General features: G+C 36.6%; 1 protein-coding gene across 5 annotated transcripts in view; it reads left to right on the top strand.

Moving 5' to 3' along the window:
- DENND1A (DENN domain containing 1A) overlaps positions 1-12577 on the top strand; it is a 214957-nt gene that overhangs the window by 88009 nt on the left and 114371 nt on the right. For all 5 annotated transcript variants that reach the window (XM_040606509.1, XM_040606507.1, XM_040606506.1 and 2 more), the window contains exons 6-9: positions 1606-1675; positions 2819-2899; positions 5088-5141; positions 11899-12009. In XM_040606509.1, coding sequence (XP_040462443.1) covers positions 1606-1675; positions 2819-2899; positions 5088-5141; positions 11899-12009 — 316 coding nt within the window. The remainder of the gene's footprint in view (positions 1-1605; positions 1676-2818; positions 2900-5087; positions 5142-11898; positions 12010-12577) is intronic.

The raw sequence follows: 12577 nt of genomic DNA, 5'->3' as shown, positions 1-12577 counted from the left end.
TTCCTTGGAAAAAGTTTTGGGTTCAGGGAGCTTTCTGCCTTCTTGGTTTGCTGTCTCTTCGAACTCTTCTGATAGATGCCTTGCAAGGATTTGTTTACCAGGTTCTTAATCTCTACTTAGCAGATATGTTTTGAGAGGATTTCTTGTTACTCTTGTAATGGCTTTTAACTCTGCTGAAGTTTATTTAACTAGACAGAAAGAAAGAAACTTATCTTCTAACTAATCCTTCTTGATTGTTTACAATATAATGCCAAACTTAAATGCTGTTTAAAGTGGTAATTGTCTGTCTTTCTGCTCTATTCTAATACATAGTTTGCAAAGATGCTTAGAGTATATTAATTTAAACGATAATACTGTCATATAACACAAAAAGTTAAGTTGCTTATCGGTATATTTTGATAAGCTACTTACATTTTACAGTAGCATTTGCAGGCTTCAAACAAATGTTCGTGATGGAGAGCCATTCGCTTTATCTGTCTCGTATATAGCTTCTCACTTCATTTATTACTAAAAGCTGTACAGTTAGGAACCGTGGGGCACTCAATTCTTTATAGTTGTCAGGATGTAGTCATATTTTATAAAAACTTTAAATCCTGTCTAACTATATCAAAATAGAATCCATTTGCTTCAGAAAGCATCTGTGATTAAAAGAAGAATCAGTTTGTGCGTCACACAAACTTGCTTTCCTATCTGCTGCAGCTGAGGAGAAGTTCCTTGCTGGTATTGGAGCTGAAAAAGGAATTGAAATGAAGAACTGTGTCATGAAAATAGGGCACAGAGTCGTACCAAAGCATACCGTAGTGAAAAGTAACGTCTTAGCTGTCTGTCTTACTTTGTGGAATGGAAATGTAATGTAAATGAAAAAAGATGTGATTTTTCAGCATGTTTGTCTTTTAGTTTTGTTTCTTTATTTCTTTTGTAAGTTGAGTGCAGTTTTGCTGAAGGTAAAGTTTCTATTTGACCTAACTAAGGGCTGGGCTTAATACAATGATGGAACAGATTTGACAACAGTTAAAAAAATGAGATACTGGTTATGCAGTTTAAAAAATGCAGTTGTATCATGATTCAGACCAAAATAACTGTCTTCAATCTACTAGGACTCTCAGCAGCTGTACAGATTCTGATACAGGCATTCAACACATACTTTGGGAAATAGTTATAATTAAAAATGTTCCACCGTACGTGAACATCAGTGTGGATTTATCTTACAGGTTAAAACCTTCCATTGGATTTGTATGTTTGTTACTGACAGGGTGAGAGGGAGGGTGAACTCCCAGCACTCACCTGCCTGACAGTGAAGTTTCTTTACAGCTGGTGCTACATTTGATGCTTGGTGCCTACAGGTGGCTGGAAATGCTGGGGAAGAGTAAATACTGAAGCTCAGTCCTCAAAAGAAAGGGATGCTTCAACCTTCTGGTAGTGTTCGCCTTCAAATGGAAGGTCTGATGTGGCTTTCCTAACAGATTTATAAAGTGTCACGTCCAGTGGAGGCTGTTGTTAGGATGCATCTGTACAGCAAAGGCCAGCAATCTTGAATTTATTAACTGAGATTTAGCAAGTTAAATGTATGCTTTTTCTTTTTTTTTTCTTTTTTTTGTTTTTTAGTTACCTCCCGTGGTTTGAAGTCTTTTATAAGCTGCTCAATATCTTGGCAGATTATTCAGCAAAAGGACAGGTATTATTCTAAAGTACTAACTCTTCCTTTCCCTGCCCCAATATCAAATGTGGGAGTGAGGATGAAAACAAGCTGTTTTAAGAAGTGCTTATATCAGAGGTGACCATGTGAATTATTGATCTGTATGGTGCAGTAATACAGAAGATCATATTCAGCCAAGCTGAAAGCTTGGCAAGTACCTTTGAAAAGTAAATATGCTTTTAAATTATTTTTGGGAAAAGATAAGGGTCAAGAATGTGACTGTGGCTCCAGCATAAGTTATTAGTTTCTCTGCAGTTGCCCATACTGTGCAGGCTTTTTGATTACCTGAACTGTATTCAGCATATCCGTGCAATTCCTGTATTGCAGTTTCATGAGTCTTTGATAGATATCTTGTCCAAGTTTACTTGTCCCGTAAAGTAAGTGCAGAACCAAGCTTACTGATGCAAAATACTTGCCCACATAGCATCATCTAGCCTAAGCCCTTCAGATGTGTTTTGCTTTTAAAGCAAAACAAAGAAAATTCAGTCTAAAGATAGTGGAAAAAATGTGAACTAAACCCTTAAAATTTGGTTCTAGGTTTTTAAATGATGATTCATGATACAGAGAAAACATCTATGATTGCAATACCTAGCCTAGTTGCATGTGCTTAAAATATTGCGAGTATAATCTTCCCAGTTAGTTTGCTGCTTTGATTTATTACCATTTAGTGGTAATAATTGTATTTTGCATTTATCAAAATCATTTGCGTTTGAGGTAGAATCACTTAAGATCACATCTTCATCTAAAATGGTTTAAATACATTTGGCTTTACCCTCAGCTAGTGAGTTGTTATAAAAAATTTGCAGTGAAAACTGGCTTGCTCTGAGTTGAGTAACTGTGTAGCGCATAGGTTGGTGACCCAGTATGTTGCAGAAATATGTAGAAATACATACAAAAAAAGTATTCTAAAAAAATCAAGTTATAAACCCCAACTGTCAGAGGAAACTACACTTATTTCTGTTCATAGTCTAATGTATAAATCTATTTCATATTTCTCATGCAAATTCTCTAAGCCCCCCATTCCACCAACATTACGCTTGCCCTTCCATCTTGGAGTTGTAGCAATACCTACTTAGTATTTCTTTTTTGTGTGTGTGTTTGTGTCCCTCTTTCTTATTTCAGGATAGTCAAAGGAGTGAGCTCCTAGAAACATTTCATAAACTTACCATCCCTGAGCCAGGAACCTCTGTTCATCTTGGAGTGGTAAGTGAAGTGGGAGAGATGTAAACGAAGGTGTTTAATTTTCATTACATATCATAATAGAGGAATGTCAAAAGCAATTCTCCTTTTTGTAACTTGGTACACAGATGGTGTTTTCTTGTGAGGACGCAGAGCTGTGAAATTCCCCTTTTCACATTTGGGGCCTCTGTTTCCCTTTCCTTAACCTCAAATGTCTTTGAAATGCTGTTCTTTGGTTGGAGGAAGATTGTGTATATTCCCCATGGAAATTTCTCACCATATCGTCTGTGACCTGCGAGAGGTCACAGAGCAGCAACATGACATTTATTGCCCACACTTCCCCAGAACTCCTATATCTGGCAAGTATGCAAGGGGGACAAGACTGGGAAGCAAACAGTCACGTACCTGTCATGGCAGCCTTTTGAGTATTAACTGTTTATCACATTTTCTGATTCCTTCTTCTTTTCCTCCCCCCAAGAAAAAAACTTGCACAAAAAAGGATTTATTTCATTTTTATATCTTGTGAGAAAATTAATCAAAGAACACTGAAGGAATAGATGTGGGGTTTTATTGATGGGATTGTATTTTGAATTTAGTCTTTTGGGGGTTTTGTCTTCAAATTTGTTTTTGCAGAACAATCTTGTGTTCCAGCCTGTAGTGAAAAAACACTGAAGATGCACGTTACTGCAGTTGCCAATTAGTCATTTAGAGTTCACATGGAAACTAGCAGTGTGTGCAGCCACAGTTCTCCCTCTCATTTCCTTTACTCTTTCTTCTAAAGTACTTTTTGGCAACAAGCAGCTTACTCTCATCACTTCACCCTGTAATGTCAGTCGACAGGTAACAGTTGTTTGGCCTTGCTAGGTCACCAGCTGGCAGTAGAAATGTCCCAGTCCTCTTGAGGCTAGCTCTTTTATCAACAGCATCTCTGTTTAGGGGACGAGCTGTCTCAAAAGGCAATGATCAGTTGGGATATTTCGGTTTTTTCATACCAGTGGTTTCAAGGAATGCTGCCGGTCTCCCCTTGTCTCAGACATTTCATGGGTGATGAAGCAAGAAAGGATATAAAAAAGCAGCCAAGGGACTGTTAGCTGTGGTGTCTTTATGCATTTTATTTTGGCTGTTTACAAGTGTATTTTGGGGTCAGGGTGAGTTTCCTATATATGATACAGTTGCGTATGCTATTCCTGTATCTTTGCCTTGCATCTTTTCAACTAAACTAAAACAGTGATATATCAAAAGCAAAAATTGTGTTTATATGTCTAGTGTCTATATTCAGTGTAACTGTTATACCCGCTTGCTATTTCGGGTTATAGACTGTTGAGGAAGCACTGAAATGTCTGAGATGTATATGCAAGAAAATTGTGCCAATTGTGGAACTATGCCAAGTATATAACAGCCTTAAAAGCTTCAGTAAGTAATTAATAAGTAGCCCTAAGACAAATCGTGAAAGTCTTAAAAATACTATAAATTGTATACAACATTGATTTACAAAAGCAGTTTAGTTGCATTCTCTTTTCCTTTCCCAAAGCCCTAACTAAGAATCATGCAAGTCATGCGTGATCAGATTGGGAACTAGAGTGAACTTGGCCTCTTGGAATGCAGACAATTAAAAAAACATAACAGTATAATGGATTATGAAATTGCAAGGCCAGTGTAGTCTTTCAAAATGTGTTATTTAAGGCGTATAAAAATGACCTAGAACTTAAGCAATATTTTCAGGTAAGTCGGATCAAAACTTCAGGACACTTTTCTCAGTAAATTTCCATTAACTTCACCAGCATCTTGAATGAAACTTCCTGCTGCTGCAAGTCGGAGAAGGACCTGCTTGCTGCTGTTTCCTGTAGTCCGTCATGCAACCTGCAGTGGGCTGTGAAAGATGGCTTGAATTATAGGCTGCCTTGGAGTTTCCTTGGCATATGTCATACATTGTGTGAGTCTGTCTATATCAGCGTCTCTGAAGAACAAAAAAAAAAAAGTAATCTAACTTTTCAGGAACATTTGATACTTTCTATTTTAATGCATTTCATATTGCATGTGTGATCTGAGAATCCATGCTTTTGAAATCCATGACAAAGAAGACATGCTGGTAGTTGGTAACAAATGTTCTGTCATTTTTACTTAGTTGAGCAACTGCTATTACTAATACCAAGCAATAAATTTAGATTGCTTTTGACAATATTGCAATAATCAATTTTTGCTCTTTTTTTAGCACTCTTACTTTACTGTGCCTGACATCAGGGAGCTTCCTAGTATACCTGAAAATGTGAGTACTCTAGAGGACTGTGCACTTCACCATTTCTATTTAATGTCAGCAGCAAAATAGATAACAATTGTTACTTCTGTTTGGCCTACTAATAGATTATATTCTGTAAAATATTGCTGGATGTTGAAGTGAACTTTAGGTGGTTAATTTATAATAAGTATTGGGCAGAAAATGTTATGTTGCTAACTGCAGGAGTACATGACTAACAGGCCTTTTGAAGTACAACATAACAGTAGAATTTAATGTTTGCCATTTCAATTAAGAGAAGATACCAAATGAACAGGAAATTGACAGCATAATCATCTTAAGCTGTAAGTCAAGATATTTATTTTAAAAAATATAAAGCTTTTATTAATATCACCACTCTGTTATTACTTGCTGTTAACATTCCATGATTTCTTGGCTCTGATAAGTGAGGGAACTTGAAATACACATATATAGTTTTAGTCTTCACAAAGTTGGGAAAGAATAGTGATTTGGTAACAGTGTGTAACAGTGTGGTGGTGTTTCAGACCACAATCATGGAGTTAATTTGTGTGAAAACTTGCTCACTACAATAAGTCTATGAAATTCTTGAAACTAATCCTAAGGCAGCTTTATGATTGTCATTTGAATGAGTGCTGCAGGAGTCATCCTTTACGTAAAAATGCAGAATTATGGTGGAAAGGAATTTTATCCACTTCACCAAGACTTTATGTCAAAAAGAAGAAAAGAATCTGTTGAGGTATTTCATCTTTACAGGTAATTTGAATCAGGGTTTGTTTTCTTCTCATAAGTTCTGAAGAACTGCTGTTTTAAAAGAAACTTAATAATTTCACAACTAAAGAAGCAATTGGTTTTTCTTCTGCATCCAGACTGACATTTCCTTCTCCCCTTGCTCTCACTGTTCACATAATTTTATTGTTTTCTTGATGTGTGAGACTTGAGGACAACATGAAACTAAAGCTAAAAACTAAACTTGGGAAGTAGTTGTTGGAACCTGCTGGAGAGATAACATACTGGTTTGAAATGACTATTGTTTGAAAAAATGTTTCAATATTTTTTATTCATTAAAGTGTTACGGCTACTTATTAAGTGAAGGCAAGAATAAAATCTTGATAGTACCTTCAGTGTAAGAGTTTGATGTTCAAACATCCATATTGCTGGTATTTAAGGAAGATCAAATACCACTTTGGTATTAATTTGCCTCATTCTTTAAGATGCTGTGAGGATTCAGATACCATATATCCTTACATAAAGCATTTTGTTTAAGTTCAAATGAATATCTAGGGCCTTTGCTTTAAAGGTATAGTATTGGCTGTAGTAGCTCAGGCAGTCATTCTTTTCTTTGTGGTAACATCTTCTGTATCATAGCTACACAACAGCATTCAAGAGCTGACAGTCTGCATTTGTGATTAAAAGCTGAAATGTATTAAGGACAAAGTAATAATGGACAGATTGATATGGGTAGAAAAAAGCAGATCTGCTAATTGTACAGTGAAACTCTGCTGAAAGAAGGACTTAAGAGACCACTAAAAATGATCCACTTGTTAGATGGCTTTCTGAAAATGTCAAACATACCTGGTTTCTTTAGGGCCACTCTTTCAGAGATGTTTTAAACCTCACAAAGTTGTCTTCTGTGTGTTTTAGCATGCCTCGGCTTTCTAGCCAGATGATAGGTCTGTGGGAAGACAATGCTGGCATTTGCTTCTCTTACATACTCTTTAATATGCTCCTTCTATGTCTCTTAGCCAAATTTCTATGCCTGACATCTCAGTTTTCTTTCTCAAATGTTTTGCGGTCTGCCTTAGCACCATATACCTTAATTTATGGCATGAAAAAAAAGGGAATCGTCAAGACATTTCATCTTTTTTGTGGATGATTTGTATAGCAGTTAACATTTGGGATTTTTTGTTTCTGTTTTAAAATATTGTTGCTAGCTTTTCTGTGTTGTAGGCTTTTCATACTGACATGTATCCTGTCAGTAAATTTGATAATGTGCTCTCTCTTCTAAGGTGCTTTATTTTTGTAGAAATGTGATACATTAGGAGTAATTAAAGAGTCAGTTCCTGAATCTTAACCAGCTATCAAATCCTGTCCTAATCCAGACATGAAGTTACTTGTTTAGAGGGTTTATATTTTTTGTTCATCTCTTCTATGGTAACCATCTCACACTTTAACAATTTTTGTTCAATAAGCCTCAAATCACCTGGAGAGCGAGGAAGGAAGTTCTTTTTCCATTTTGCAGGCTGGCAAATTGGAGGACAGAGCGAAATGAGCTAATAACAGTGAGAAACCAGTGGCAGGGATTAAAAATAGATCATCTGCCTTGGGCCTGCTCTAACTGACATGGAACAGCTTAATAACACAGTACATAGTACAGGCTTCAGGAAGGATAGCTGTATTTACGCTCTGTTGGTTATGTCTGCTGGTGATGTTGTGTTATATTCAAAGGTATGAGTCGGCTTCCCAAAACATTTGAGCTGGAGACATGATGAATGCTCGTGAATCAAAGGCAGTTATAAAAGCAGAGGCCTTGGGCCAGAAGGAGTTGGAAACCCTTTGAAAGCTGAACGCTCAGCCTTCATGGCAGGGAGTGCCGTGTGATGCTAAAAAGCATCCACTTTGAATCACTGAGTGGGGCTGATGTGCCTCAGAGGGAACGTGGCTGTTTTGCTGCAGGTACCCTGTGCAGTGATGTCACCGTGAAGGATGGACTCTGCAGTGTCAGGGGTGACCCAGGGCACCTCTGGGAATAGAAGGGAAAGGAGATTTCATTCAATTAACAGATATGTGTGCCCATATAGCTAGATATATACACACACAAAATTAAAAAGCTAGGGCTCATTCTAGGAAAGAAAAATAATAAAAATCAAATCCATTGGTCTAACTGTTGCAGTTGGCTGTCTTCTATTTCTCAGGCATTTTCTTTTTTTTTTTAATAGTGCTTTCTTATGCATCCGTTTTTTTTAAATAGTGCTTTCTTATGCATCCGTTAATGCAAATTTCATGTAGAATTGAAGCATACTAGGAAATAATACAAGGGCATTAAATGAGCATAAATCTTCATGGATTTTAATCAATTGGCATGATTTATTCAAAATTCTATGTATCTTATCAGTAATTACATTTTCAAACCTGTATTAGCAAAAGTTTTAGTTCGGCCAAACGTTGAAGTTGTGTGTAATGATTAATGGAGAGCTGCATAGAACTCTGTTTGGAATGTTAACAAACTTCTGGGAATGATCTGATTTCATGTCAGATCAATATGTTTAAGGAGTCGTGAAAACATTTAGCATGGACACTTATGTAACAGCTAAGCATTCTCTTTTTTCAGAAGACTTATATGAAAGATTCATAAATGCATTGTGACTTCAGAAATAAATTGGGTTCGTTGCAGGAAATACAGTGCCAGTCTAAATTTCCTAGTAGTATCTGTTGTGTTTCAGAAATACCAGGTAAGTTAGCAGTCTGAAATGCTGACGTTTTCTTGGTGGTGATGTTCTGGTGTGGTTTTGTATCACCGAGTCCTTTATTTCAGAATGCCTGATTTTTCACTTTATAACTTATGTCTTTTGCTACCTGTTTTTCTTAAAATCACACCCCGCCCCCCCTCTTTTATTTCTGTATTTACACTATTTGATAAAGTGTATTGTCACTTTATTGTCAAAATATTGTCATTATTTTGTTCTCCTAAAAAACAGCATGGCATTATAAAAGTGTGTTAGCTGCATACCAGATTACCTAACCTATGTTAGATTTTGGAAGTGGGATATTTTAAAGAAAATAAGCTTCTAAATAAGATGAGGGATTTCCTATAGGAGGATGGAGTGGGAAACCTGACTCTGTTTGATGGACTTGTCCTAATAGGAAATCTACTGAGGTCTTGTAAATGAAGCTGTTCAAGAGCAGTCCAAAATAAGTGACCTATAATCCATGTTACTGTGTTTGAGCTTCACTCTTTGCTGAAGAGAGAGCTCATCAATTTGTTCCTTCAGTGAGAAATTCTTTGTTAGATGATGGAGGAAAAGTACATTAATTCTTTTTTTTATCTCAAAAGTTAATGTGCGTGTGCATTTACTGATACGGGACAGCAAATGATCCAAATAAGTGAGTGATACAGGAATGAACTTTCAAAGAAACGTAAGGGATTTTTGTAGCACTCACAGTGAGTTTTGAGAGAAATAGCGATATCTGTTCCCATATTTTATTTTGAAAACCCCATGTTTTACTCCCCCAAGAAAGGCTTAAATCCTAGGAAACAAAATACACAACAATTATACTGCAAATTGGAATGCTTTCATTTGTATTTATTTAACTCATTCATGGTTTTGTCACTTACGAGACATGTCTTTCAAAATACATGTGTAAGTCCCAATTTCATCTTCAAAGATGACAGCTTTCTTATAAATAAAACTTAGAACTAACACGTGAATTTCCTTAGTATCAATACATTACCATACAGCCCACATGCTTCGCAGGTGTCATTGACAAATTTCTGAGAGCAAAGACTAAAACCTTGTAAATCTTTCCATCTGAAGGTACGTTTGACTGTCACAGCCAATATTTCACCACGATAAACTTGATGAAAGAATAATTGCAAATCAAGTTCCCATGTCTATTTTCCTCTCACTAGTGGCTCCTGTTGCCTTATAAACACGTCCATGCACAAACTTGTCTACATCTGCAGGCAGAACGTAGGGTTTATGTGCCTCTTTGGCCATGCCCCTAATTTGGGTGGCATCAAAGGGAGTTCAGTGCTACTTAAAATTTCTTTTAATTCACACTATTTGCAGTAATTGTGTCGTCATGCACTGTGTTTTGGTGTCGTAGAAAGATGGGTGAGAGGGGGAAGATGAGCCGTAGAGAAGACAGCTTATGTTTAGACAAAAATATCATGCTAATCAGCACAGATGGGATGAGAAATACAGAAAAAGTACATGATAGTTTAATAGGTTTTTGGCAAAATGTGTTAGCTTTTTTTTTTTCCTCCTTTGAATATACCTGCTGTGGCTATAGCTTTTCCGTAACAAAGACCTGAGTGGTTGTTTTATATTAAGATGTTTGAAGCTAACCGTAACAAGCTTAGTTCTTATCTACATACTGGTACAGAAGTCTTCCAAATACAATGCTTAATTTTTCTTTAGTTCTTTGTGTTTGGATGGCAAGCTGTGGAACATATTTTTGCACAGTATGAAGCATCTTGGCAGACTTCTCAGGCCAAGTATTGGTGGTTTTAGAGTTATCTTTGGATCTGTCAAAAGTGCTAATAGGCTTTGTTGAGCTTCTTTAAGTTTCTAAATCATATTTGCTTTTTGCTTTTCTGCACTTTTTTATTTAACGATGATTAAGATTGCAGTTGAATTCATGACTAATCTAATTTTGCTCTCACATGTGCTTTTTGTATAAGACTGTCTTTATCATATAGCAATCCTTTCATATCTGTAAGAAGCTATTTGGAAACAAATTCCCTAATTCAGCATTTTTGGATGTATTACCTTTTCCTCCATCACCCCCCCCTTTTTTTACTTCCTGTGTTTTAAGAAGCGAAAAATATCCTCTATGCACAAAAATCCTTTTTTGTTTGCCTTGCACTGTAAAAGCCCCTCATTCTAGAAGAGCGTAATACATTTTGACCAAGTTACATACATGGTGGCTTTCTAGTTTTGATAGTAAAGATCTTAGGATCACATTCTGCTGTTTATTAGAAGGCATCTTAAATATTTAGTAAATGATACATGATTCATGCCACTGCAGTGTGCACAGGGCAATTATGTTGGTAATGATGAATAGATAACGTTGCTGGCTGGTGGGATGATGTGGGGGATGAAGTGGCCATAGCTTCTTGTGCAGCTTGCTCTTTCCGCCCCCCCCCCCCCCCATTTATTTCAGTTATTTACAATAATTTTTACATAGTTAATTTTTAATCTTCTGAAGAGAAAAAAACATGGAAGAAAGCTGTGTTGCCTAGGAATTGTATATGTCAGGTTTCGGCGGTGTTGCCTGCTTGTTTGTAGTCTGTGTCTTGGTCTTTCTATCTACTTTAAAGGCAGATTGCAAATGTGCTTTGCTTACAGTATTCTTCTACTGCAATTGATTTTCTTTATGCTGTATTAACATACTGATCGCTGAAGAAAAATTGGATGTTTGAATCCTGCCTCTTCATCAGAGATGGGCAACCACTGAAATTTTGAGAGAGGGAGTTCTCTGTCTCCTTCCTCACTTTCCCCAGCCCCCCAAGGAAGTGCTTTTTGTCTCCCGCCAAAGGAAGTGTGTGTCTGAGTGCACACAGTGAGGAGTTCAGACAACCTGTGTAATGTTTTTAGCTTATGTGTTAAATGCCCATGTGTATTTCCAGTTATCAGAATTGTCCTAGCATAGACGGAGCTTACATTTGAATTTGTTGTATTAGAATTGCCCTCCAAGAGAGCTGGTTTTATTGTTGGGTTGTGAGATTTTTTTTGTCCTTTATCAGGCAGCTTTGAAGTTGCCATAAAAGTGACAGAACATATTTTTTTCTCAGAGAAGTATCTTGTATTGAAGAAGCTATATGTGAAACATCATCAATTTTATTATTCCAAGACTTAGCTCCCCAAAAGTTAGGGGAAAGATGTTGCAATTAAGAAGTACTCTGACATAAGATGACATACTGCTTTCTTTCATTAAGCCACTTACTGGATGTAGTGTAATAGGAGGATGAAATCTCGTTATTTTTTTTTTGTTAAGGACGCTTGTTTTTGTAATGTCATGAATCAAAAATTATTTTCTCTCTTCCCAGAGAAATCTGACAGAGTATTTTGTAGCAGTTGATGTCAACAACATGCTGCATCTCTATGCCAGTATGCTGTACGAACGCCGCATCCTCATTTGTTGCAGTAAGCTTAGCACTGTAAGTAAAATGCAGATTAATTCCTTCTATTCACAGCACTTTTTTTCAAATGACAGTCATATATAGGAAATGTTCTGATGATCTCCAGGGTTCCTTTCCAACCCCAGCTATGCAACCTCAACTCAATTCTGTGGTTCTGTGTTGCTTTTACTGAACTTCTCTTGGCCTCTAATGTTCAAATGAAATGTTTTTTTTGGGTACAAGAATTCTTGAGGTTGCTTTGTACAAAAATGTACAAACATTTATGCCTTAGTAAAGTCCCTCTTCCGTAATTTACTTGACAGGAAAAAAAAATAGATAAATGATACTGTCAAATGGATGTTCCAGTGACCTTCTCTGGGTAGGCTAAAGGAGTGGACTAAAATACATTGACAATCCACACTTTTGCAGTTTTGTTTGATAAGGTGTAGCCTTAAGGATACTTAGGCTCCATCAGGTGTCTAAGAGATGAAAGGTATCGAATACTCTAGAGTACTCGCTTCTAAAAATGGCTGGACATCAAAACAAGCACACCACATGATTTAGTTCAAAGTTAGATGTCATGCATTTCAAGGTTTATCAGTCAATA

The sequence above is a fragment of the Falco naumanni genome, chromosome 9, assembly GCF_017639655.2.
Source record: "Falco naumanni isolate bFalNau1 chromosome 9, bFalNau1.pat, whole genome shotgun sequence".
In the NCBI taxonomy this organism is placed as follows: domain Eukaryota; kingdom Metazoa; phylum Chordata; class Aves; order Falconiformes; family Falconidae; genus Falco; species Falco naumanni.
Note: the sequence above shows the minus strand (reverse complement) of the source record. Positions and strands in the feature narration are given on the sequence as shown.